The sequence below is a fragment of the Ovis canadensis genome, chromosome 4 (assembly GCF_042477335.2).
Source record: "Ovis canadensis isolate MfBH-ARS-UI-01 breed Bighorn chromosome 4, ARS-UI_OviCan_v2, whole genome shotgun sequence".
NCBI lineage: Eukaryota > Metazoa > Chordata > Mammalia > Artiodactyla > Bovidae > Ovis > Ovis canadensis.
Window position 1 is genome coordinate 107170749 of NC_091248.1, and position 27925 is coordinate 107198673.

Sequence of the window (27925 nt, forward strand, 5' to 3'; positions counted from 1 at the left end):
TATTTTAAGGGAAAAAAAAATCGGAGTGTCATTGTCTCAGATTCTTAGGAACTCAATCTGAAATCAGAGGATAAAAGACAGTTTAGACGCTAGATGGGACAGGCATAGCACAGCCCCTTGTAGACAGTGCTGTACTGGCTTCCCCCTTGTAGACAGTGCTGTACTGGCTTAGGCAGCTCCTTGTTGCTCTGTTGGGCTTTTTCCTAGTTTGAGGCCTGGGGGAGAAACCGCAGTCAGTAAAGATCCTTATTCATGGCCCATTGTCTGTAGATCCCTCTCACCCAGAATTCCACTCTCAACCTTTACAGTCTTATTTTGCGAGTCTATAAAAGTCAAGTCTGTCTCAAGCCTGAAATTCTGGTGTGCATATTAGAGGTCTGAGTATGAACTCATGGAAAAGGTGGGAGGGGAGCCTGACCTTGGGGCCTGTTGGCCATTAATCATCCCCCCACCCCCACCTTCTTCACCCTTTTAGACTGAAAAGCCCATGTTTTCTGTGTATATGAGCCAAGGTGGCCGTCATACTCTGAAGAAAAGCACTCTGTCCAGTGCTTGCTTCCTGCCTCATTACCCAGTCTTAGGATGATCTCTCCCTCCTTCCTGGTCTCTAACCTATTTGCAAAGAAAGACATTAGCTGCCCCTTGCACTCTGTAGGTTCCCTGTGGTTCAGCCCCACAGCGCTGAGGTATGAGATGAGCCATCTGATATATTAGAAATAAACTGAGGAGCCCTGTCAGCCAGGACGCTTCATCTCAGAACTTGTGAGGAAGCACATCCTTGTGGTGAAGCTCCAGCCAGTGTGGAAGGAAGTGGAGTCAGTTTCCCAGCTTAAGATACTGGAGCCTTTATGGGTCGCGGGTGACAAAGGCCCTGTCTATATGCCTCATGCCTTGTTGGATCATATTCTCACAATATATAGCCATGGGGTACATTGTACGCTCAGTTTATGAAATTCGACCCATGGGACCTTGAAGTTATTGTAGAAAAATCATATGGGGAGTGCATGCGTGTGTGTGGGTGGAAGCGCACACGTGAGACGGTGCCTCTCCTAGAGGTGATGTGACTGTTATACATGAATTGAGCTGTGGTCTTTCAACCGTTTCCTTTAGCCTTGACTCCATAATAGAGTGAAAGCATTTCTTTATGGGCTTACTTTATTCTGAATATGTGTCCACGTGTTCATTTGCCTCAAGGAAATATTCTGCTTTTTAATCTCCATGGACACCTCAGTGACTGATAAAATGTTGATGTTTTTTAAGTGGAAAATGTTAAGCTCAAATAGCTAGATAGAGATCTATGAGCCAGAGCCATTGAGAATTATCTGTTATCCTTACTCAGATGGAGAATGAAGTGTGTTTGTATGTGTGTGTGTAATGGTATTATGCTTTATGTGCACTCTTGAAATTTACTTATCCGTTTACCCTAGCTTCTCTTTTGACAAGTAGCGTATACCCTTTAAATTAGCTGTACCATGTGCTGTGCTTAGTCGTTTAGTCATGTCTGACTCTTTGCAACCCCATGGACTGTAGCCCGCCAGGCTCCTCTGCCCATGGCAACTAGGACCAAATCGTGGAAGTCAAAGAAGGTGTAAGTGAGACGCTGTATGTGTATGCAGAGAAGATTATTCACGTAAGTGAAAGTATTAAGGATAGTGGAAGGCAGGCTTCTCACAGTCAGAAGGGATGTACAGATAAGGAAAGGAAGAGAACTGCATGCGCCCTGAAGCGTTGGATGGAGTTGTAGTACCTTTGTGAACTCATGGTGTGCTAAAAAGGTGATGCCAAGACAGGATGAAATAGACAAGAGGTTAATTGGGGGAAACAGAGAAAATGGGAAAGGAGCTGGCAGAGGCTGTGAATGGTTAGCCTCTGTGGAAAAGGGAAGGCTAGAAAGTTGAACTGGAAACATCTAATCGGGCTGGGCAGTCCTGGGAGTCCCAGCGAAGGTGAGGGGGCGTGCTCAAAGCTGCAGCTCCCTTTCAGAGCATGGCCAGGGCTCTGAGCAGCAGGCCGGTTGCAGTGTCTGCACTGCACTCACTCACTGGCTGGAAGCAGCTGGGGGGAAGCGTAGCTTTGGCGGAAACAGCGATGGGTTTCAGAGCACAGCAGCTGGGGCTGTCAGTCAGTTATGCTTCCTGCAGTCAGAGATCCGAGAGGCACGTTTTCATGACTGCCACACATGGTTTTCAATGGTTATAGATACAGAAATAAGTGTATGGAGATAAAAATGTAAATGTGGACTATTTGGATAAATGGCTGATTTCAGAGCTGCAGAAAACAGTGGAAGATGAGCCTGGAACACACTGTGGCCTGAAAGCAAGGAAGTGCTCAAAGGATGACAGGACACAGGAGCCAGCTTGACCCGGCTCCCACTGGCCAAATTGGGAATAATTTCAGCATCAGAAAAAAATAACAATTGTAATGGATTATATGGCTCTTTAGATAAAATATTTTGTGACCATAAACCTCTACAAATCAATAAATGAATAACTTCGGAGTTTAAAAGCTACATAGTTTTTCAGTACCTGTTATAAAGAGGAAGAGAGTAACTTCATAGTGGAGAAGCCTGGTAGACACTGCCTGAATCAAGTGATCAAAATTAACATTATCAGTAAATCACACGTCATTTCAAAGGAGGCCACAGGAACAACATAGCATCACTTCTGTGACATTCCTGCCAAAGATTCATAACTTGCCGCTGATCACAGAGACATCAGACAGTCCAAAATTACTGGCCTGTACTTGTGAGAAGTTTCCGGACTGTGGTAGACTAAGAAAGATTGAACTTCTCCAGACTGAGGACACAGGATAACAAAATGCAAAACCTGATTCTGCTCTAGGTCCGCTTTCCCCTAAGTTCTCTATTGGAACAGTTGACAAAATCTGAGTAGGGTTGTATGTTAGATGGCAATAATGTGTCCACATCGATATCTTGGTTCAAGTCATTATTTACTGACTATGTCGAAAAATATCCTGATTTGTCAGAAATAACATTAATGGTTTGGGGGATGATGGTGTAAACAGGTCATTTGCTCTCAAATGAATGAGAGATTGGCATGTTCTTTGTTATTGTATGTACAGTTTTTCTGTAAGATTGTTTTAAAATTATCCCCTCCTTCCCCTACTTTTAAGTAATCTAGTTAATTTTAGTCAGTTATCTGACCTTCTCTGTATATATTATTGCTTCTAATCTTAGGTTTGGGGTGTAGGGATTGGGGAAGGCAGGCAAAAGTGTGATCAAGTAATTATTGTGAGTGAAATCTACGTTTCAAAAATCCTATGCTCATATATGGGCACAGCATACCTTTTCCAGATTGGCAGAATACAGTACCCCATGGTTTCAAAAGTATCTTATAATGAGAAAGTAGATGCTTTTTACAACCTGCTTGCTGTGGAAACGAGTGGACAGGGAGGATGTAGGTACATGGAGATCTTTTGAGAAAGCTCAAGTGACCCATGTTGCTTCTGCTTTTCTCAGGAACATCTGATCCTGCATGGTGGAAACAGTTCACTTCCCATATAACCTAAAATTCTCCTTGAGCTTGGAGAAGCATTTCAAGTCCAGCACTTACTCTCTTTCTGTTTCCAGCTGATACAGAGAGAGATGATTTCCTGTTAGACTTTCAAGACTGTTAGGTCCCTTTTTGTATGCTGATTGTGAATTATCCATTCGAGCCAGACATGTGTAATTGGAGTAGAATTACTGATACACGCAAGAAAGCAGAATTTATAAATTTGTCTAAAGCAGCATAATGTCATGGCACATAATTTAATGTTCTCTTTCCTTACTGGGCAACTAATCAGTACACCAGTGTCGAGTTCTGAGGCATCTTTGGCCAGAGGGAAATCTCCTGACCTTTCATTAGTGGCCCAAAGAAATGAATGAGAGTCAAGTACACGGATCTCGGCTAATTCCATTTTATTTGTCTCCCTTTCATTCTCTTTAAATACAAGTCTTAGATAATGGGGAGGAGAATGACAAAAGCTGGGAAGGCATGTTGAAAGCTTTTGTTCTTAATTCTATGCTGGGCAAGCTTAGCTAATAAACGCTTAGGATAAGAATGTTCCAGCAATGTATTTCTCATACTTGGCTACAGAGCAAGAAAGACATAGCCTTTGCCCTCTTCGACCTTATCAGTTTGAGTTGGAAGATGGGTGATGAATTAATTGTAATATGGCATGATTTCACGGGGGAACACATACCAAGATGAAAATGCACGCGGTGTGATTCTCACACACCTGGCTCATGGGCGGGGCCCTGTAGTCATATCTGCCATTGTTTCCTATGTTTTTACCTTCCGTGCCTCTGAGCACTAACATTGCAGCCGTTCTCCAGGAAAAGTCTGTGTTTAGGGAAAAGAAGCTAAGAAAACATGGATTGCACTGAAGCTTTGGAGAGAAGGGACTAGAGGTGATGGGCAGGTCATGGAGTTTAGAATCTGAGGCCCTAACTGGTTTGCAGATATTTGCTGGCAGGATCTAGAGGGTGAGAAGCCCGCAGGAGAGGAAAGGGTTGTGTCCTTGGTTCTGCTGGACACGCAGGAACTCAGTTCAATACTGTGAATTGATTGGAGCAGCATTAGCCAGGATGGATCATTAAACATTTGCACTGTTTTGCTTTGTATTCTCCAGCTTTTCATATAGAAGCTTATTTGTGTGGATTTTTCCCTCGCCTGCTCTGTTATTCCAGCTTTCTGTTCCAGACCCCACATATCGACTGTAAAATGTCAATGCTTTGTTATTCCAAACGCAGTACCAAACATGTCTTTGTTGTTCTGGCATTTCCAATCACACTAAGCCCTCACAACCTGTTGCAGGTGGGCGTGTCCCAGCCATCCCTCTGGCCTCTTGGTGGGCAGAGCCTCTTTCCTGCCCTCTTGGGTCTTGGGTGAGACCCTTAGTTAAATTCTCCCCATCTACAGCTGCTAACTTGGGGCTGCTGGCATTCTCCATCCTGCCAAACCTAGCTCGGTGATGACAGCGTTTGCCAGCACGCTTATGTGGTGACTCAGGAGACAGGGTGGCCAGCAAAGCAGCCTCTTTGTGGGAGTGGATTTTGAGAAGTGCTAATTCCGTGGCAGTTTGGAGATATTAATATCTTGCTGGCAGTAGATAAACAGGCAGCAGAGGGGCACATAATGAGAAGAGAATCAGCCACAGCATCTTTTCCTTCTTTATCTCCCTGAACATATTCCCCCCTCTCTTTTTCTTTTTTTCTTTTAAAGTAAATCCCTGGGCCTCGATGAAGAGAACCCTTAAGTGGCTTGAGCATGCCCGTAGACTGGTTTAGCCCAGCTCACGGCATCCCCATAGGCTGGGAGTCTGAGAGCACCAGAGTGCTGAGAGTTAACTGCCTTCCCCAGCAACACTAAATCATAGCATATGGTACAGTAGCCTATTCCTTACCATCCCTCCTCCCTAAAGGGCAGCTCACCAGATGGTCTGAGTGGGTCCTTTGGTGTACTTATGACAGACACAAAGAAAGACGTAACTGCCGCTCTCCCCCAGTGATACCGTGCCTCTTGTTTTGCAGTTACTTGCTACAGGTTAACTTTTGAAAATCTGTTTCTGCAGTTTCACTTTTGCCCATCGAAGTTCCCTTTTCCGGTTGAGGAGGAACTAGGCGAAAACGCTTCATTAGCTGTCCGAGCATCATTTCCAGTGTACTCTTCTGAGTAGATGAAAGTCGCTTACAGTGGCCCCGCTATCTTATTCTAGTGAAGAGACTGTACAGCACGTTGAAATTTTTTTTTTTTTTTTAAGCAGGGTTCTAATCTGAATATTCTGTGGTCCTAAAAGGACTGTAGGGAGTATTGCTTCAAAACTGGTCATCTGAGATTTTCTACTTTTTTACTTTGTTCCCTCGCTCATGCCGCTTTTAATGAAGGTGTTTCATCCTACCCCAGCACCACCCCTCTGCCACCCCACAATTCTCTTAACCTCACCTCACCCAGGCCTGCTTGGAGTCAGCGGAGAGTCAGTGTCCAGGGTTCTAATGAGAAAAGACACACTGTTGAGTGTTCCATGAAACCAGTGTTTCTAAGTTTGCCAAACTGGAGCACAGTATTTTCTGGTTCCAGTATAGGCTAGAAAAGAGATTTGGGGAAATTTAGGTCATGCTTTTATGTGCTTTGTTTTTTATCTGTGTGCCTGGTATTTTAGAGCAGACTTTTCTTGAGGGTAGTGACTTGTTTATACCATTCTGTAAATAGCCCTGCCTAATGTGGGCTTTTTACAGATATTTTCTGCCAGGTTTTATGTACGGATTGATATAGCATCTGACTGTACTAACCAGAAAAAAAATGCTGAGCCAGGGGACTTGGTTATTCCCCCTTTTTGTTTGGATTTCCAGCTTAGCAACTCATTGGTCTTGAACTCCCTCCCTCTGCTGGGATGCCTTAAGACCTCCAGGTGCTAACTGTTGTTATTGCTGTTGACTGAGCCCCATATGCACCTTGAGTGCTCACTGACCTGTCTTTTCTGTTTCAGAAACATTGCCGAGGCCCTTGTCAGCAAAGGTCTAGCCACGGTGATCAGATACCGGCAGGATGACGATCAGCGGTCCTCTCACTATGATGAACTGCTCGCCGCCGAGGCCAGGTGAGATGCCTAATTATTAAAGTGAATGCCTTGGGTCCCCCAGCTTCACTTTATTCTTTCCCACTCCCCTGCCTGCCCCTGAGCAGAATGTGATGGAAAGCAACGTTCTGAGAAAGCCCATATTCTTTTATGATTGTAGCTTTTCCTCTTCAAGATAAAAGGGGCCTCACTTCATACTTGCAATCTAACCCAGGTTAAGCACGCTGGGGCCTCTGTTTTTTAAAATTTGCAAAATTAAGGCATATATGAGATGTAATCTTCCCAGAAGATGTTGTAAAGTGAACAGATGTGTAAATGCTATGTGGAATATTTTTATCTCCACCATCCTTTCCTTCCCAGGAACAAACCGTGGAGCCCTGCTTACTGTGCAGGACGTTTGCCTCGGGTTCATCCCTCCAGGGGCCTCTGCTCCCCAGCCCCTCCCACTTACCACCTCTAGACCTTTCATCATGTACAAAGGAAATGAAAACATTTATTAGGGAATGAGTTTGGGTGTCACACTTCTGACAGCTGGCAGGAGAGCGTTTGTGAGAAGCCCCGTGACATTTTCCTTTTGTCCTCCATCCCTGTGGCTGATTGCCCCAAGGACACGCATGCTGCTCAGCAGTATTTCTTAGCAGGGACTTTTCTCGGGGCTCTTTCTCATGGGTCCTTCTGTCACCAGACGGGACTGGGAGCAGAATAATTCCTCTAGCCTTCCCTGGAAACAGCAACAGCTCAGTGACCATTGCTGGATCCCTGCTCTGATCCAGAGCTCAGCAGACTGCTGCACTCTACCAAGATATACCCATTGTTTCAGAGCGGCTTCAGATACTTGTCTCATGCAGACACTTTCCTGTGACCTAGGAGTTTGTCCAGAAGTTTGTTAGTTGCCAGCCTGTGCTCCATGGTTCACGGAGGAATGAGTTTGAGCCCGTGTTATCTGTGACTCAGATTTCGTCCCTGACATCACTTCTCTTGCTCTTTGGCCCAGAACATTGACCTGATAGGAGACAGTTACCTCTCAACACCATGTCACATCCTGATGGATAGGGCATCTGTAGGATGTCACACAACGTCAGCCAGGAGAACAGCCTGTCGCATTGCTATGGCTTTTTGGATTCTTTTCTCGTGGGATTTTCCCTGGAGGACCTGCCTAAGACTTCATTCTTAAGCACAAAGTTCGGTGTCTTTGGTTGTTGAATGTCTAGTGTAAAATAATCCCACATGGATTTCCCTGGTGGTCTAGTAGCTGTGACTCTGCTCCAGTGCAGGGGGGCCCACGTTCAATCCCTGGTCAGGGGAACTAGATCCTACATGCTATAACTAAGACCCAGTGCAACCAAATAAACGCATTAAAATATTAAGACATAATAATACAATGTGTAGCCCATAACTGATGTTTCTCTTTAATCCTCCCTCACATCTTAGGCTTTTCTCCCTGCCTGTACTATTATTAAACCGATGGGTTGAAAGGACCCATAGCGGGAAATGCAGCTCCACACTTCAAGTACTTTTGATGATCTCGCTATTCTAGGAAATGGGCAATGATTAGACTGTTCTTTATGTGGGACTCGGGGGTAGGTTCTTGCTGGGCACGCTCAGTTGGTCTGACGGTATCCGAAGAAGCAGTCTTGCCTTGCCAGCTTAGCGGGAGCCCTTAGCCATTCCATGGGATCTTGAGTCCCATTTTCCGCTCTGCCTTCTCTCCGCCACTAGTGAATGTTTAACTCTGACAGGCAGGTGAGCATGAAAATAATTTGCCTAGCTGCTCCGGAAAGTGAGGCCACAGCAAGCTCTTATTATGCTGTCGGAAGTAGCTGTGTTGTGCTCTAATGTTTAATGAGTATGCAGAGTTGGTGAAATTTTTTAGGTTTTAAGAAGAAAACAGTCCGGTTCTCATTTTGAGCTGATGGAATGTAACAAGATGCTTGCCTGTTAAAGCAATGAGCTGCCTAGAGATAATTGTGTTGAGCCACCGATTTCAGACTGATGGTGGAAAAACTGGCTTTGGGGCCACGGCCCTGTGACAGGTTGACTAAACAGAGAGCTATCAAGTGATTCCCCTGGCCGGTGAGGCACCGCCATGAGGCAGTACATACCTCACGACGCGCTAGAAGTGGCCCGTGTGACCTGCAAGTGAGCCCTCCTCAGGAGCAGTGCTGTCCACGAGCCCCAGGAAGGTGGCCCCACACCATCTTCTAGATGCCAGCCCCCTCGAGAAAGACAGGAACACCTGCCAGATAGGAATGGTGGCACCTCTTTTCTGGACGCTGCTTTATCTTAAGTTGCCCTAATCCACACTCCAGCCCCTAGGAGACATTCCCTCTGTCACCTCAGCACTTCTGTGTTCATGTCATGTTGACATGTCAGAGCACTTTGTGCTTGCTGCCTCTGCCCCTTACCCTGCCCTTCTCATGAATGTGATCTGAGTTCACATTCTGAGTTCACCTATCTATCTAATTCCCCTGGATAGGTAAGCTGTATTTTTTTTCCCCCCTACAATTTTCGGCCTGGTAATTTTATGTCCCTGTCCATGTGGTTCCTCCACCTCCCAGCTGAGTGTCCTCTGCAGATTTCATTAGTAAGTTGTTTGCTCCATTCCTTGGCCCTGAATAGAACCCCTAAACAAGAATGGCTTTACTGTTGACTCCCAGTCTTTCACTGCCTGGACTGTCACTTAACTGTCTTTTGTTTATCATCCTGCAGTCCCTTTTTAATCTTCAGTGATTGTGTACTGAACCACACCAATTTGAATTAATTTCCCAAGTTAAATTTCTGGAGGTACTGTATCTAATGCTTTAGCAAAGGGCGAATGAATAACATCTGCTGTGTTCAGGGCAAGTCACTCATCTTGGAACTCTTTGAATGAGTAATAAGTGGGTGAAGGTAACATGGCAAGGCCAGCAGTCATCTTGAGTCACCCAAGGATGGTGATTCCTAGAGACTTCTCTGTCCCTGAGCCCCAGATCCCCATTTTCTTCTCTCGTTGTCACTAGTGGTCTTGGCCATGGTGCCCAATGCTCTCTTAGCTTCCCGGAGCGCTGCTCAGCCATTAATCCTTTTAGAGAAACATTGTAAGCTTTGGGGAAAGGGCAGCCTGTTAACTTGGCTGTTAACTCTTTGGGTCAGCACAGCTGCCTGCATAGGAAATGATGAGCCCTGCCGCCCCTGCTTCTTCTGTGAGGGGCTATGATCTGCCGACCTTTCTCAGATCCTCCGATGGGAGCTCAGGGAATGACTCATCAGGCGCACGTCGGGAGAGCGGGTGAGACAGAAGAGGAAGAATGCCAATTTGCAGCTCCCTATGCTTTCAAGCATATCCACCTGCCTGCCAGAAACGAGCTCACCGTACCCTCCACAGCTCTGTTCTGTGTGCGCCTGACCCTTTGCCGTGCCTTCATTCAAATGGCGCTTTGCTTTTGGGAAACCCTCAACACGCCTCAAACACAGGACGCATCTTGAGAAAGCCACATCTTTTTTTGTTTAAAGGACAAATGAACCCCTCGTTCCCGGCAGGCGGCCTTCCTTTCTAGTTCACTTGTCTATCATTGGCTGCCTCTTCCCTCCTTACCTTGTGTCCCGGCAAGATAAGGGTTTGGCACTTTTCTGTGTATTTTGGGGCCTCGCTTCTCTCGTGGGCTCCATTGAAAAGCCCCTGGTTGTGTCCCAGCCTTGAGAGCTGCAGTGTGTGTCCTCGACATTTTTAGTAAAAAGAACTTGGTACAGCTGACCCGCACGCTGATGACTTTCCTGAACTTGGTGCCCTCTGTCAGGGACATCACATGGTCTCCTTGGCAACTGTGCCGGTCCTTTCTGCATCATTCTAATTTTCCACTCCCATACTGACTTCCCAACACGTCTCATTCTTGTCTGACTTCAGTATTTCTTGGCCAGTGGGCTGGCTGCTTTGTCTGTCTTGACAAAGTATTCTAAGCTGAAGGCAGGGCTCTGACTCCTGTTGGGAGTCACATATCCTTCCTAGGTATTTCCAAGATACTGGGTCATTCATTATAGGGACCCTTCATATTTATAAGGTATTACACAGTCTCTCAAATTCTGTGTGTTTGATATAATACGTGTTGTTTGATTTTAAACAGTACAGAATGTGAGTTCCCCTAGCGTTCTACAGGCCTTCCTGGTGGACTTTTGTCAAACTCATTATGGACACTAAAGATAAGCTGGTAACGTGTGGAGTCAAAGCCTGGCTGTGTGCCCTGTTTTCCTTGGACATCCCAACCTGTAGGATATCATCTGTCTGCATTCTCCTAAAGCTACTTTATATTAAAATGTAATATTTGAAGGTTTCCTGGAAACTTACTTGGTGGTTCATTGCAGGACAACACAGAAGTTGGTTCAGAAGTTGGGGCTTTATTCCTTTAAGGCACCTTTTAATTCTAAGATTTTATGATTTCAAGATAGGCTGTATATATTCAGAAAAGAAATTGATGCCCCAACTTGACAGTGGGAAAGCAATTGTGTTGAACAACCTAGTGTCTGAGCAGATTTAAATGAATTTAGATTCATTCTGGACATACATAATGAGGTTAGGGTTATCTCGGGAGAAGAGAAGAGGGCAGACTCTTATCTTTTCCTGTTCTCTTCCTTGCCAGCACACTGCAGATTAAGGAAACTGGGGCCTGTCCTCCCTCTTGGTGAAGCAAGCATGAGCCTGCCCTGTCTCAGCGCTGTGTGGACTCCTTGTCCTCCCCAGCCCTGCAGGGAGTCCTGTTTCTGATTGCAACTTTGCTTTTCTTAAAAAACAAAAACAACTAGTGTTCCTGCCTTGCCAAGTTTGGCATCTCTAGTCTCTCAGCCCTATAAATACCAGTCAGGGAAGGACAGAGGATGAGATGGTTGGATGGCATCACCGATTCAGTGGCCATCAGTTTGAGCAAACTCTGAGAGATAGTGAAGGACATGGAAGCCTGGCGGGCTGCAGTCCATGGGGTCGCAAAGAGTCAGACACATCTTAGCGACTGGACAGTAACACCATTAAAATCCTATCAACGCTCTCTCGCTTTTACCCAGCGTGGTTGACAGCACCCTCCCTATTGTGGAGTTCTCCCAGCTTGAACCTCCAGGAAATCTGTGTTGGCATTTCCATCACAGACTTTGATTAGAAGGCTATAAACTTAACTCTTTCCTAGGCAAACACCTGTAGTCATTATTAAGAGAGAATCTGTTTCAATTAAAGATCTCTCTTGGTGATACAGTTACTGAGTCTGCAGTGGGCTTACTGACTTCCGGGTAGCAGTGCTCTTGGGGCAGTGAATTGTAAATGTATTTTGCATTTCTGTTGAAGTACTTCCAATACCACTGGGAGAGAAATGTGCTTGAGCTCCCACTCCTGATTCAGCCAGAGCAGCTCCACTTTTCCCCCCTTGATTTATAGAGGGATTTTCCCACAGAATTTTAACAGGTGGAGGAAAAAAATGCCTTGTGCTTAGACAAACACAAAATGTTTCGATAAGGTATTTCCTATCTGTGCCTTCAATTTAACTGGCATTTTCAATGCTGGTTATGAATGAAATGTGAAGAATTACTCACCAGCACTTTTTTGCTTTCTATTGCTTTAATTGGAAGAGGTCAGCATTGCTGGCTTGACACAGTTTTGACTTGTGAAATGCCTTGGTATGAAGCAGATTTCATCTTGCTACCAATCCATTGAGAAAACTGGTGTTGAGGTTGAATCTGTTTTTTGAAAATTTGAAACTAATGTATCCTATCCCAGTGTATAGACTGCATGAGTTAACCAGTTCTCCAAACAAAATAAATTATTCCTCTAGTGGGTACAGTTGTTCAGGCTGGTTTTCTCTCGCACATGATGGGTTTGCATTCATTCCTTTTCTTTGCCATTTTCATGAGTGTATCCTGGGTCCTAGGCACAGGGGATAATGGTGGTGAAGAAAAAAGATACCAGACTGAAGCTTTACAAAGCATGTAGTCTCGGAGGGACACGCGTTGAATAATTGAATAGGACCTCTGGGGGTTGCTATTTTTCCTATTCTCATTTTCCTACCTGTTTTCTTAGCCCCTCCTCTTTTTTCCCTTGCATCATTAACACTGCCCTCCTTACATCTTTTTTATTCCTTTTCTCATTTCTATTAAAATTTCCCATGAGGACACCTTCCTGAAACTCATCTCTTGCATCCAACCTCTGTTCTGCTCAGTCGTTTAATGGTACAGCTTTAAATAAACCAAGATTGCACACTTTCAATCTAATGACCTAACCAAGTGAACATTCTCTTTGGATAAAACTAGATCCTACCAAATACTGCTGAAAACCAGAGCTTTGATTTGAAGTTTTTCTCTTCCTTTCCTGTAGCACCAGAGTGCAGATGGGTTTTTGTAGCCCAGAGTCGTGAAAAGCTGGAGTTGGGTAAATTGTCTGCTGCCCTCTTCACCTGGCTGTGTTACAGGATGCTGGTACAGATTGGACGCCAGCTCGAGAAGGAGATTGGTCTTTCTCTTAAGTAACTGCTTCTTTTTCTCCCATAACCCCAAACGCGCACACCCCACCAGATTTGGGGCTTGCCTGTAGGTGGCACAGCCAGAGGTTGCTAATGAGATTCAGCACGCGTCAGTGTTGGGGGGTTTCACCATGGGGGAGCAGGGCACATCAGCTCCTGCAAGTGGATGTGGTAACAGGAAAATGCATTACAAGAGCGGGTGTGGGGAAGTGATTTGACGATACAGCTGAATGTGGGGAAATTTAGCTTTTCCCTTTCTTCAGAAGAGATGATGCACTCAACATCCAAATAGCAGTAATCAATCTGCATTTAAGGCAGCACAAATGGCCACTTCTGGAGAGCTGTATAATATCTCCATTTCCAAATAATTTTCTCTTTCAGGATATTAAGAGGATCTGTTCACTCTTCATCCTATCTCGCCTCCCTACTCCCAGTTCCAACCTATACGACTCAAGCTGTGACATTCATCTCAAAGATTAGTGTGAGGGGTTTGGGGTAAAGTCAGAACCCACAAGCTTTAGCTCCTGTGTGTACACAAGGTACGGGCAGTCAAGTCATGAACTCATAGGAAGAAGTCCTCGTTGCCCAGTCTTTTCTGTAATTGTTAATGTGCACTGGTTATATTCTTGCAGAGGAAGTTGTTCTTGACTAACATCTTTAATTAATTGGGTGTTCACTGCCCCTTCCCACCCAGCTGTGACCATTTATCTGCCCATAGCACCTCATCTGTTCTCCACCATTTCATTGTTCTTTTGGCTAAAAGGCTGTTGCTCCTCTCAGATAGCCCCTAAGTATCTGAGGTTTCAAAATAGTTCCAACATATTTCAAAATACATTTGAAGATTATCATACTGTGAGTATAATTTTAATCCCAAATAAATAAGTTGTAGCAATAAAGCGGTAACATTTGATCCTTGCCATTTTTGAATGTCTCCTAACTTGACTCCCTAAGCCACTGGTTCTCACAGTCTGGTCCTCAGACCAGCAACATCATTTTCACCTGGGAGCTTGTTAGAAATGTGAATTTTCAGGTCTTGCCCACATCTTCCCACCCTAAACCTATGGAAACAGAAACTGGAATTCAGCCCCAGCCATCTCTTTTCACACGTCCTTCAGGTAATTCTAACACACACTAAAATTTGAGAACCACTGTCCTAAACAATTCTTAACTCCTGTTTTTTGTTTTTGTTTTTGTTTTAAGAAAAAAATCAAAATTGTGTCCTTTTTGCAGCACATTAATAATTTAGTAGTTGGAATTGTAACCATTAAGCAAAGGTGATAGAGACTGAGCCGGGGACGGGATCAGCTTTGGATCTCTCTGCACGCCTGCCCTGGTGGTGCTTCCTGGGCAGCCACACTTGTTTCTCAGCAAGCCCTTGACTAGCTCTGTATTCCCTTCGACTCCTTGCCCCCTCCTCGTGCTCTGCATTTGTGACTCTCTAACCAGATTCCTTCTGAGTAGCCTCTTCCAGCTCTCGGCTAATTTAATGTGAGGTCATCTTGAGAGCTGCTGTTCTCACGTGATCTGTGGTATCAGGGGGCAGAGTGGCTGGGGAGCTGAGTCTCTATTACAGACGCCACTCTCCTACTTCTGCTCTAATCCTTGGAAATCTCTCCAGAGGACTGGAGTTCAAATAATTAATCACTGATACATCAATGCCCAGAATTTTATAGCAGCTTGTGAGAGAGAAATTTCCTTCAGAGCTTTCTTTCTTTTGTAGATCTCTTTGCATCTAAGTTTCCTGTAAATTCCCTCATGTGAATGTGATCTTCTATGCTGCCCCCCAGCTCCTCTCCCCTAGCTCTGGGCCCAGAAGTTGAGTAGGCTTACTTCCTATGCCTCTTGCTTCTGGGTCAAGTTCAGAGAGCCAGATCTCTAGTGGATGGCTGCGAATCTTTTCCAGCAGGTCCCTGTAAATGTACTCACATTGGAAAAACCATTTTCTCAGCAGTAAGTCTGTTGCGTCTTTTGACTGAGTGAAAGGCATTACATTTTTCTCTGATGTGTTGTTTTTACAGTAACAAATAGCAGGTGCATTGGAGGAGAAAACAAAAACACATGGCCTGGTGGGGATGTGGATGAGCGAGTAAACAATTGTGAACATCGTGATAGGCATGAAGATCCCAGTGGGCATATAGGATACGTGGGAACGAACACCTAAATCGAAGGGTTTATCCACAAAGAGAGTCTACAAGCCAAGGCATGCTCTGTCCGGGTTGCCTGGGGAAAGGAGGTGCAAAACAGGAATGGTGCTTCACTGACCCATGACACAGCCGTCCCGGTTGTATGAATTTATTCTAAGAAATAATTAGTAAGATGCCTGACAGTTGTTCCTTTGGCATTATTTCTAGGGCTGGAAGTATTACACTGAATACTACAGTCACAGAGATGCCCAGCAGTAGACAGTTGTTAAATTATTGGATGTGCGTCCATGTTACAGGTTTATGTGCAATGATTAGAAAATGATGCAATAAAACTAACAACACAAGGAAGTGTTCATTTAGTTACTGTTTCTGAGGGGGAAAAGAACAATTGCTAAACTTTGCCCACAATTTTCTTAAAGTGTGCAGGTGTGGTAAAGAATCTGCTTCCCAGTGCAGGAGACACAAGAGACGCAGGTCTGATCCCTGGGTGGGGAAGATCCCCTGGAGAAGAGAATGGCAGCCCACTCCAGTATTCTTGCTGGAAAATTACATGGACAGGGGAGCCTGGTGGCCTTCAGTCCGTGGAGTCACAAAGAGTCGGACACAACTGAGCAACAGCGCACACACATACCTGTATGTGTATCAACACTTAAAAATTATGTTAATGGTGCTTTTATCTTGAAATCGAATTATGAATTGTTCTTTCTTGTACTTTTTCTGGCCCTGTATTGCCTCTGTGATAAAGACATGAAAAAATTATAAAAACCAGTGTCATTGAGACAGTTTTCCATTGTCATTGCCTCTAATCTTCCCTTTCTGCAGCCTTGTCCCCTCAAGAAGACTTGAGACTGACACGGACCATTTCTACTGGGCGCTGCTAGTCCTGTGGCCCTAACCTGGGACAGCATCGTCTGCTCATGTTTTCATGAATCTAATATTGCGCTGCCTGGTGGTTCTCTTCCACAGAGCTCAGTTTTCCCCTCTTAACCTGAGCACAGCAGATCGCTTGTCACACCCGGCACAACAGAAATACATCTTCATTTCTTTTTACATTAGTTTTAGATGAGGTTGCCCAGAGTTCCTTGTTATTTGCTCTGCTGCCTCATAAGTCCTCCCGCCTCCCCTTGACCGTAGGACTCAATTTCCTCCTTTCCCAACTATGTACGCTCCATTTTTTCTGTCTTATCAGTGATTCTGATTCCATTGACAACACAGTGGCATCATCTTAGCACACCCGCCCCACCATTGTGCACCTGTGCACGCTCCGCATCTTATTTTCTGAGTGTCAGGACCTGGTTGCCTCCTCCAGGTGCCAAGAAACCAGTATAAAAAGCTGAAGAAAGTGTTGCTTGCTGCTGTGTTTCACTGCTGTGTTTGTTTCAGTTGAAACTCTGTATTCATCAATGTGAGCTAAAAATACCTTGCAAGATTCTTTAGAAGTTTAGCAAGTTAACTGGCTCTTTGTTCTGTTTTTCCTCCTTTTCTGTTTGAATTCTTTCCCTCTCTCCATAGTTACATACTCTGTACTACCCAGTAGGTGCTTCTGATGGTCCTGCCACTTGGTCCTGTTTCATTGATCATGATAGCTGGGGCTTTGCTCCCATCACTGCCTTTCAGATGGCCAACTGCCTCCTCTAGCTCTCGGGGACCTAAGGAGGGGAACGTGAGGCTTCTGATCTTGATGCCCTTGTGCTTCTGCTCAGAGGACAGGCTTTTAACTCTTCTGTCTTGCCCCACTCCAAGTAGTGAAACCAAGATGCCTGCAACCTGGAGCATATATCTTACCACAAATCTGCACCTCCAGGAAAGCCAACAAGCTCACTCTTCTGTGCTCTGTGCTCACTTTGGCATTATCCAGTCTCCAGTCTGAAATATCTTCACACTCTGTGTTAGTCAGTGGACATTTGTTTAGCTTTACCAGGTGTGCAATAAATGAACTAGATGACCCTGAGTTTAAGACTATGTGAATATAGCTCTGTATTAAATACTATAGCAAATATTAAGGCTAGAAGTCAAGCCCTCAAAGGGCCCGTAGTCTAGCTATAGAAATAAAGTGAATGCATGATGCAGTTCAGAAATACCGCATTGCAATTTGTAACTGGCTGCTCCACTGAGTGATGCACAGATGTGTACCCAGCTTCAGAGTAGCTTGTAGATACTTCCAGTATTCAAACAGACCTCCACCTAGAACCCCTGATTTAGCAGTTTGTATGTGACAGCTGTTTTATGATTGATTGGGATGAGGTGGTGGCTACAGATAAGCTGTAAATCTCTTTTTTCTCTAGTGTGGATCTATGAATGATTTGCACGTAAGGGTCTGGAGAAAATGGACTCACTGGATTAGGAGTAATGTGGAAATCGTGAGAAGACAAATGGGCCCATGAAAGCCAGGTTTCCCCTTGATGGCACAGGCTGGGGGTCTCTGTTATGGGTATAAGCAAGGGAGCAAAGTGATGAACTGATTTTGTGAAGAAGTCATGGAGCGGTGGTGTGCACTCTCAAAGGATTTAGTTAAAATAGTCCTGATGTTATCTTGGAATAAATTGATGTGGGCCTGGCCCAAGAGGGTTACAGCAGAGCCGAGTGAGCTCAATTAGGAAGGAAGAAAGGCTTGGCTGTAGGCAAGGACGCAGAGCAGAGTTAGGGGGCAGCTTGGTTTCCTGGTTAACAAGACAGTGTTGTTAAAGGGGAGTTGCCAGCCAGGGCCTCCTGGTCTTGCCGCATCATTCCCCGTGCCTCTGCTGTCTGCTTTCCGTCACTTTGTTTCCTTTAGATCCCTTTTATGGAAAAGTGGTTCTTTCTGTGAAACTGTTGGAGTTCCCATTCCCCAGAAAAATTCACATATATAATTCTCTGACTATTTCAGGTTGGTTCATAGGTACTCCCAGCATTCTCCCTGAAGTCACCAGGTAGAGAATTCCTGGGACTTCCAAGGTGGTCCAGTGGTTAAGACGCCATGCTTCCAATGTAGAGTTCTGGTTCATTACTTGGTTGGGGAACTTGATAAAATTCCACATACCACACTGCATGGCCGAAAGATAAAAATAATTTTTTTTTTTTTAATCCCAAGAAGAGGGACTTCCCTGATGGTCCAGTAGCTGAGACTCCATGCCCCCAGTGCAGGGGGTTTGGGTTCTGTCCCTCAGCAGGGAACTAGATCCAGCATGCCACAACTAAGACCCCATGCAGCCAAATAAATAATTGAATTTTATGTTTTAAAAATTCCTCATGTGGCAACTATTTTATGATTGGGTTAAGGCTGGCTCTAACCATACATTCTTTGAACTTTTTTTGTAAACTTACAAAAATATTCAGAATACCGGTCTACCATTGTTGTATTGAATTTAAGGTCATGGCCTCTTTGCCACAAGATGAACTGATGATTCAGGATGTCAGTGGTGCTAAGGCTTGTGCCTTGGAGATGGAGGCTTTTCTGCAAAGGGCCCTAGAACCGAAGAGCAGACCGTTTCTTTGTACAGTGTGTTAGGTTCTAATCCTTTTATGCTAAGTAGCAGGCTAAGCTCCCTTTTAACAACACCCATGTCTGCCTTTGCAGAGTTGACGGTTTTATCTTCTAGTGGGAAAGCAGTAGCATCTCATACAGGAGAATTTCAAACTTGACAAGAAGAGTTTTCTGCTGATCTGAATGGGGTTCCTGTCCCACGCTATAGCTTCTAGAAGCTTCTAGAAGCAACCTAAAAAGCAGAGTTTTCGTCCCTCTCCTTTACTGTTGCCTCTGTGTATGTGTGCAGACGTTACTCACTTTTCCCGGCTGGCAATGATTTCTGTCCATTATTGACACACTGGTCGTTGCCATCTTTGTGCTGTGGCTGCTTGGAGAAGAAAGCCTCCAACAGGCACAGGCTGCGTTCTGCCCGACTGCTTCCTTTCTCCCGGCCGGCCTGAGCTCCAGCCTGCCTTTGTGAGAAAGCAGCTATTAAGCAGACACAGCAGGCGAAGTTTAGAAGTCAGGAGTTTCATTCCTTGCCTAATGAAAAGGGATGTTGAGCCGTGGTTTCAGCCTGCAGGAAGCGTGGGGAGAGGAGTCGCCATTTGCTCGGTGGAGCGGGCATTGGTGGAAAGCAAACCCACTACCTTCTATACCCTCCCAGGTCTTAAAAGTCAGAGTGCCCCCAAACCTAGGCCACAGAGGCTGAATTATGTAAGATACAGGGATTGCCCCACCAAGAAGTCATGACAAGCCAGCAGAAGCAGGATCTCGTTTTCATTTTCTGTATATACAGCTGTTAGTAAACAAGCATGTCATATATGCACTTTGCATCCTGGAAGAAAAAGGTACATAGTATATTCCTTTCAGAAACAGCACTGTGGTGAGCCTACCGCTCTTGGTGTTTGATCCTTACTTCTTTGAGATAAGAGCAGGTATTACTGCACTGAGTTGTTCCCACAGATCCTCTCTCTCTAGAAGCCCTTGTGTCAGACTGATGGAGGTTTTCTGGGGATGGCTCACCCAGGGCCCTTTCTGCAGCGGTGGGCAAACAAGGACCAAAGCAACCGCACAGGGCGGGAGACCTGAGTCTCCCTGAGCGGGCTTGAGACTGTTCAGCAACTTTTGTCAGTGAGCCCTCAGGCTGTGCGGCCTGGGTCCAGTGTACCATTTACTCTTTAGAGGTTGTCCTGGATGAGGGGTGGGGGGCAGCATTTGTAGTTAGTATCTACAGATAATAATAAAAAAAACTTTCACTTTTGTCTCTGCTTTGTTAAACTAACAACAACTGTTTCTCAGCTTAAGTATGATCTGCTGTTGTTCAGTCGCTCAGTCGTGTCTGATTCTTTGCGACCCCATGGACTGTAGTCTGCCAGGCTCCTCTATCCATGGGGTTTCCCAGGCAAGAACACTGGAATGGTTGCCATTTCCTTCTCCAGAGGATCTTCCTGACCCGAGAGTTGGACCTGGGTCTCCTGCATTTCAGATAGCCACCTGGGAAGTCCTTAAATATGATATTGCCTCCTGAGTATAAATGAAATGTACAAAATGTGCCTGAAATCTTATCTGATTTAGCAATTGTATCTAAAGTATGAAAAGATGAAGTCTTTGAAGGTTTTTCCAAAATTAATGCCTGAATGCAACCAAGTATCTAATAATCTTTTTAGGAACAAGGTCCTACTCATGTCCATCACATCAGTGATGCTGTCCAACCATATCATCCTCTGTCATCTCTTCTCCTCCCGCCTTCAGTCTTTCCCAGCATCAGGGTCTTTTCCAGTGAGTCGGTCCTTCGCATCAGGTGGCCAAAGTATTGGAGTTTCAGCTTCAGCATCAGTCCTTCCAATGAACACCCAGGACTGATTCCCTTTAGGATGGGCTGGTTGGATCTCCTTGCAGTCCAAGGGACTCTCAAGAGTCTTCTCCAACACCACAGTTCAAAAGCATCGATTCTTCAGTGCTCAGCTTTCTTTACAGTCCAACTCGCACATCCATGCAGGACTACTGGAAAAACAATAGCCTTGGCTACACAGACCTTTGTTGGCAAAGTAATGTCTCTGCGTTTTAATATGCTGTCTAGGTTGGTCATAGCTTTTCTTCCAAGGAGCAAGCATCTTTTAATTTCCTGGCTGCAGTCACCATCTGCAGTGATTTTGGAGCCCAAGAAAATAAAGTCTGTCACTGTTTCCATTGTTTCCCCATCTATTTGCCATGAAGTGATGGGACCAGATGCCATGATCTTAGTTTTTTAAATGTTGAGTTTTAAGCCAATTTTTTTCACTCTCCTCTTTTACTTTTATCAAGAGACTCTAGCTCCTCTTCGCTTTCTGCCATAAGGGTGGTGTCATGCATATCTGAGGTTATTGATATTTCTCCCAGCAGTCTTTATTCCAGCTTGTGCTTCAGCCAGTCTGGCATTTTGCATGATGTACTCTGCGTACAAGTTAAATAAGCAGGGTGACAATATACAGCCTTGATGTGCTCCTTTCCAATTTGGAACCAGTACGTTGTTCCATGTAAGGTTCTAACTGTTGCCTTTTAACTTGCATATAGGTTTCATAGGAGGCAGGTCAGGTGGTCTGGTATTCCCATCTCTTGAAGGATTTTCCACAGTTTGTTGTGATCCACATAGTCAAAGGCTTTAATGTAGACAAGGAAGCAGAAGTAGATGTTTTTCTGGAATTCTGTTGCTTTTTCTATGATCCAGTGGATGGTGGCAATTTGATCTCTAGTTCCTCTGCCTTTTTAATATTAAGACTTAATTTTAAAGAATTCTGGTTTGTTTCAGATCTCATATGCGTACTGTTATCCATATTTTCTGTTTGAGGTATGATGGTTTTTCCCCTTGGAGTAGTGTGTTTAACCTTGGTTAAGTCCTAAATTTCTGCTTATGTCATAAAGCTCCTTTGGGATCATAGAGAGAAAGAATTTTAGTTTACCATCCCTCTGCTTTTACAAAGAACCTGTTTTCTGACTTACTGCCCAGGCCCTGTTCTTTTTTCCTCGTAGTATATGAGGTGCTCTCCAGCCCCTAGGAGAGGCCAGGCGTTCAGCAATGTTCTCACATGAACCATCTGTTTACTGGGTAGGTCCGTTTATTTTAGTTGTCCTGATTGTTAGAACAGGAGAAGGCTGTAGGCAGTTTGTGCCCCCACAGGACCTGCAGAAAGCTAAGCATGCCTCGCCCTGAAGGGAAGCAACTTACAATTGGGGTGACGGTGAGCTTGCCCTGCCTCACAGAAGGTTTGTTCCCAAGACTCCTGCTTCGAGTTTATGGTAGCAAAATGGGGAAAGCTTGTTGGTGGCAGGGGAGACTGTAGAAACAGAACACAGTCTGGATACACACAGGGCTTAGGAGCTCAAAGAGTTGGAGCTACTGTTAGTGTGGAGTTCCCAAGAGACCGGGGGCTAAACCTTGAGAATCAGCCCCCATCTGTGGTCATCATCAGATTCCCTGAATGATAAAGCACTGGTCTAAAATTAAATGGAGAAATTTTGACCCACTTGAAATGTCTAAAGCCCTTGCCTTGATTCAAATTCAGGAGGAACTGTGGCATTCAAGGAACTTGGGAATGTTTTCTTTCCATTAACAGTTCAGAGTAGAGCGAGTTACAGTTTTTTTAAATTCTGTATTTTGATTTCTTACCCTCATCACGGAATGGAATCTGAGTAGAACGGGAAGTGTTTTGTTTGTTGTTTCTGAACAGAGGATGTTTCAGATAAGTTGAGTTAAGAGATAGGTCCCCTGGGTGGAAAAGGAGGCAAGTGATGAGAGCCACATATGTAGGAAATGACTGTTCCACTTTGCACTGAGCAACTCCCACCCAGTTTGGTTTGTGAATTGGATTTAGAAAGTTAGGACTTGAGAGTAATACCTTAGTTCTCTTCGTTCATGGAGCCTGAGAATGAGGAGGGCTGCAGTGTGGTTCATAGCATGAGGGTCCGACACCTCGACCCTGGTCTGGGCAGTTTAACACTTTCTCTGGGATATGGACACCCTAGAAAGTCTAGTTCATGAAGCAGACACATTCCTGAATCTTTCTCTGTCCCTAAACACAAATGTTCCCTACATGGCAGTATGCACAAAGTGTTAATCACTCAGTCGTGTCTGACTCTGCAACCCCATGGACTATAGCCTGCTCTGTCCGTGGTATTTCCCAGCAAGAACCCTGGAGTGGAGGATTGCCATTTCCTCCTCTAAGTATTCGTGAAGGTCTTAACTAATTGCTTAGTGCTGTACCATTACCTTTGAGTCTGCGTTCCCTCACTGTTACATAAGTGATCAGGTCCCTGAAGCTACCACTCAAGGGATTAGGATGCAAAAGGTGGGAGATTGGACCAATCCAATTAGGATGCAAAAGGTGGTCAGATGTGTGTTGGAGGATCCCCTGCTAAACTCATTGTCATTACAACCTGAGACTGGTCGAAAATGAGGCTTATTCTCAATGCACCTTTGCTAATTTCTTCCCGATTTAATTATTATTTATTGGCCATGCTGCACAGCTTGCATGATCTTAGTTACACAACCAGGGATTGATCCCAGGTCAGGCAGTGAAAGCACTGCATTCTTAACCACTGGACAGCCAAGAAACGCCCTTCTTCCCCCATATTAAAAAGACTTCTGTACAATATTGCTTCATTCAGGGCAATTTATCTGTTTACCTGGGAGAAACTTATTTCCATTAGAATTGGAACGCTAGGTACATACATTGCATTGAAAATGTTTCATGTGATTAAACCCAGAAAGAAACATTATTACTTCAAGAAACATTATTACTTCTGTTTTTTAGGAATGTGCTCTTCCAACTGATTTTTCTTTTATGCCTGGAACAATGCCTTTCATTTGGAGACAAGTTAGGGAGCTCTCTCTGATAACAAGGTGAACAGTTGGCCTTAACTAGCAGCCAAGCCATGGTTACTGGGCTTAGGGGAAGAGCAGACGCGTACCCTCCCTGCCATGGAATGTTCTGAATAACACCAGCTCCTCAGCAGTGTGCCCTCTGTAGTCACACATGCCCAGTGAACTGACCTCTCTTCTTGCCCCCTTTCCCACCCTCCTTACCCCTTCCCACTGTGGTTTGTATTTTCATTGAGCCCTTTTTTTCCCCTTTCTCTTTCTTTACAGAGCTATTAAGAATGGCAAAGGATTGCATAGCAAGAAGGAAGTGCCTATCCACCGGGTCGCAGACATATCTGGGGTGAGTTGTGTCGTTGAATGAAGCCATGTGACTTTGAGGCGCCAAGAGCTTGGCTGCTGCTTCACTGAAGGGCCTCCGCTTATGTGTTTTCTGTAGCTCGTTTGTTTTCAGGCACTGAATGTGAGTTTTTCCACGGCTTCTGCTAATGCCTCTGTAGAGATCCTGTTTTATTCTCTGGGAAAACAGAATTTAAACCAGGGCATAAAACCTCCCAGCTCTCCACCTGAATTTTTACTTAGTTGCTTTTCCATTTTCTTATTATCATGAGTTAGAAGATATTTCTCTCGAGTTGTCTTAAAATGAAATTACCTTAAATTAAAAAAAAAATTTTTCTGTTTAATTCTATGACTGCAAAGTCTTAGTGAAAAAAAAATGTCAAATCCTAATGAATGAGGCTGGAAAGTTGTGAGCATCCTTTGAGCTAACAGATCTATTAGATGATAGAAAAGAAGAGGTGATGTGGATACTTTTCAGCTGCCTAAAGGCTGTGTCCAAATGACTATTTGCGACTAGGATGTTAACTTGCATATTTAGGAACTTCTGTGTCTGAGTTAGATACCTTTGTTAATTGAGACAGTTTATTCATTTATTCAGCAAGTACCTACGGTGCCTGGAACTGTTCTCAACAGTGAGGATGTAACAGTGAACAGGACAGATGAAGACAGATAAGGTCCCTACATGCAAGCACTAAAGAGAGACAACAGTAGTGCCAGGGAGCAACCGCTTGGAAGAGACATAGAGCAGCCCAAGGCGGTAGTGAGGGTTCTGAGTTTGATTTTGATCAGGGGGCCAGGGAAGACCTGTTGGCTGTCAGTTTCGCCCTCTGTTCCTGGGACACACGCCATCCAGTTCTCCCATAGTCACTACTGGGTAAGGAGGGGCTCCGGGTCCTGTGTAGAGAGAGCACATAGCCCAGGGGACATGACAGAGGAGGAGCTTGTCAGCCTCAGCTTGGACATTTGGACAGCTGGCCCTGGGCACCAAGAAGAAAATACTATTGTAAACAGAAGCTCAGCCAAGCCCACAGCAGTGATGAATTCCAGTGTATCTTGTTCTGTTGTGTTCCCAAGCCTGACTCGGGCTCTTCCTGTAGCCTTGTGATGACTTCCAAACCCATCTGGCCAGCTCTCTATTGCCTTAGTGTGGTGTTCCCCTGTGGGTATCAACCACTGGCCTTCTGTTAAATTTTCCCTCTCTGTAGCAGTCACTGCATACTACAGGTTGTATAGTGTGGCCTATATTAATTGCTCTTCGGTCAAGATATCATGCCACTGTTTATCAAGTGAGGTACATTGCTGTGTATCCCTCGTAGCTGAAGTCTGGCGTTTGAGCTGCAAGTGACTATGTTGCGTCTACTGAGGCTTATGTTTCACAGGTGATTTTCCCTGGTATCAGGCGAGTTTCCTCTCTTGTTTACCATGCTGAGGAATTGTTCATGTGCGTATTAATTTCTCTCTGTATCTGCTGTGGCCTTCTCAGCCATATTTCTTTTAATGTCATTCTTTTGGTCAAATCAAAGGGTAATTTTTGTTTTGATTTTTTGACTGCAGGGGGGAGAAAGTTGTATTTTGGGAAACATAGTGGTGACTCCTGCACTGAGAGCAGATGTGCCCGCCCCAAAGCTCTTGTCTGGCCCACACTCTGGGGCCATCCAGAAGCTGAATTGAGCCCTGGGATGGTGCTCTGTTTTGGCCTGCAGGGTTCGTGTCCATGCTTAGAGTGCCCACTGGGATCGAGGTGAGGCCCTTGATGGCTTTTTGAGGCAGAGTTACACTTGTTTTGGGATTGTCCTCTTGGCATTCCCAGCACAGTGTCCTAGTAATCTTCAATGCTATCTTTGAATCTCATACTGCCTCCTACCTTGATGTGTTTCCTTTGTGTGGGTTTTGTGTTTTGGTAGCCATGAATCTTAGGAAACTTGTCTTCATGATCCGCCCCCCACCCCAAACTGTAGTTCAGTCTCATGCATCCTTTTATTCCCTTTGCTGCCTAGATATTGGAGGATTGGTTTGTTCTTACATTACTCAAAAATAAATGCAAGTCAAACTCCTCCACTTACCACATAAATAAAAGAGGATAGCTGGATCACGTGGGAGAGTGAAAGTGAAAAAGCTATTCCATTCAATAGATGTCAGAATGACCTTGTCCACCTTCATCACACATTATTCAGTTTAGATTAAAGGCTTTTTTGGTGCCCTCTCTAACAGAAGAGTTTTGTCTCCCTTTTCTAACCTTCTCTTCTTTCTGTCACAGTATCATGTTCAGTATGTGTGTGTTGAATTCTCTTGCACTATTTAAGTGTGATGTATGGGTCTCCAGTTTCCTGAAGTGTTCCAGTAATGTTACTGAGGGACCCGTGGTCAGGTGGGGTCAGTCAGGCCAATGGTTTACATCCAGGTGAACTAACAAACATCGGAATAAAGGTCATCTAATACAAACGTGTAATGGTTTCATTAAAGTTTGTAAAAAAATTTTTTTTAATCTTTGTGTCCCTCCCTCCCCTCGTTGGCCACCCTCTCAGTTGCAGGCTGTGGTAAACGGCAGTGCTCACTGAGCCAACAGTATATGCCGTATGCCACCACGACATTGACTGTGAACTGATACTCATGCAGGACCTCTCACCCCACCCCAGGACACATCCCTGAGGGAGAAAAAACATATGTGCTCTTAATATTTTGTTTTCTAAACCCACTCAAGTAATATGCTCTGTGGAGGAGGTTATAGATCATGATTGGGAGACAGATAACCCATAAACTTGCTCTAGTCTTAATGGCCTCCCACTCTTAGAGTTGGGTTTCTACCCGTTGTTCCTATCTCTTCTCTTCTGTTTTGTAAAATCGATTTCAACGGGTCAGGGTTGGAGTGCATGAAGATGCCTCCTGTGGAGAGTTAGCAAGTGCAAGACCTGCTTGGCTGACTCCCTGCTGTGGGGAGTTAAGTAGCCAGCTGTAGGAGTGAGTGGCTGACTCTCTGCTTGGGCAGGTGGGATGCTGGCCTCATCCTATGGTGCTGAGGCAAGCAGGCCATTTCATGTGCAACCATCAGCTTTCCCTGGGACTGGGCTGGACTGGGCTGATAGATGTTGGCTACCAAGCATGCTTTCTAACTTGGAGTTCTCTTGTCCCCAGTTGAGCTCTTACATGAGAACTCATCACAGTTTTTGACTTTTCAAGAATGTTACGATGGCTCCCCAGTGTTTAGGTTGTGTTGGGTTTTGATTTTTGTTAAAGTAGATGATTTTTGACATCAGTGTCAATGGAATGTAGTGCTTTTCATAAGGTTCATGGCATCTGTAATGCCAGATGCACAAACCTACCTTTTGACTGGGGCTAGGATAAACTTGACTCTTCTGCATCTGTGCTCCTGTTTTTCAGGGTATCCACTAAGGGGGGAAAAAAATCTGGGAGTTTGGGTCCTGAAACAGTTGCTGGTTTCCTTTATTTCTGATTTTTGAAAGGTGAAGGAAATAGGCTATGACACGCACCTGTCACCACAGTCCTTGTTCCCCTTGTCCACTTCCCCTCCAGGCCAGGACGGTTCTGTGAGCATGAAACCCACTGAGAATCCGATCGACTTGGTGCTAGATCTGACTGCATTTGTAGAGTGGTTCTGTGGCAACTGCTTCTGTTCATTCAACCCTGTTTTCATTATTAGTGCCTTTTCTTTCTCCCTGATCCTGTCTCCACTCCCCACCTCTCCGACACACAAAAAGTCAGAATGCGAGTTAGCGGGATGTAAGGCTGTTGCTTATCTCCGGGTTATTATTGTTTTTGCTGTAGCCTACTCTGTAATAAATACAATCTCCCGCAGATATAACGTGCAAAACAGGCAATAAGATGTGGCTGGTGCATGGCTTACTGTTGTTCTGGTAAATCAGACAAATCAGTTACAGTTCTGAGGCAGGAGAGAGCGCCCCGCTCCTCAGGCCGCAGCCCACGTGCACCGGCTTCTCCTCTGCCCCGCTCACTGGCACCAGGTGCATCCTAGTGACCGCTGGCCTGTCCCTCTGTTCGCTGCTGTGTCGTTTCCTCTGGGGTGCGTGTGGAGCTATGTGTGTGTGTTGACGACACGAGAGACTAGAGC

General features: G+C 44.9%; 1 protein-coding gene across 1 annotated transcript in view; it reads left to right on the forward strand.

Annotated features, from left to right (window-relative positions):
* SND1 (staphylococcal nuclease and tudor domain containing 1) overlaps window positions 1–27925 on the forward strand; it is a 420634-nt gene that overhangs the window by 216599 nt on the left and 176110 nt on the right. The window contains exons 13-14 of the mRNA XM_069588315.1: window positions 6490–6600; window positions 23770–23842. Coding sequence (XP_069444416.1) covers window positions 6490–6600; window positions 23770–23842 — 184 coding nt within the window. The remainder of the gene's footprint in view (window positions 1–6489; window positions 6601–23769; window positions 23843–27925) is intronic.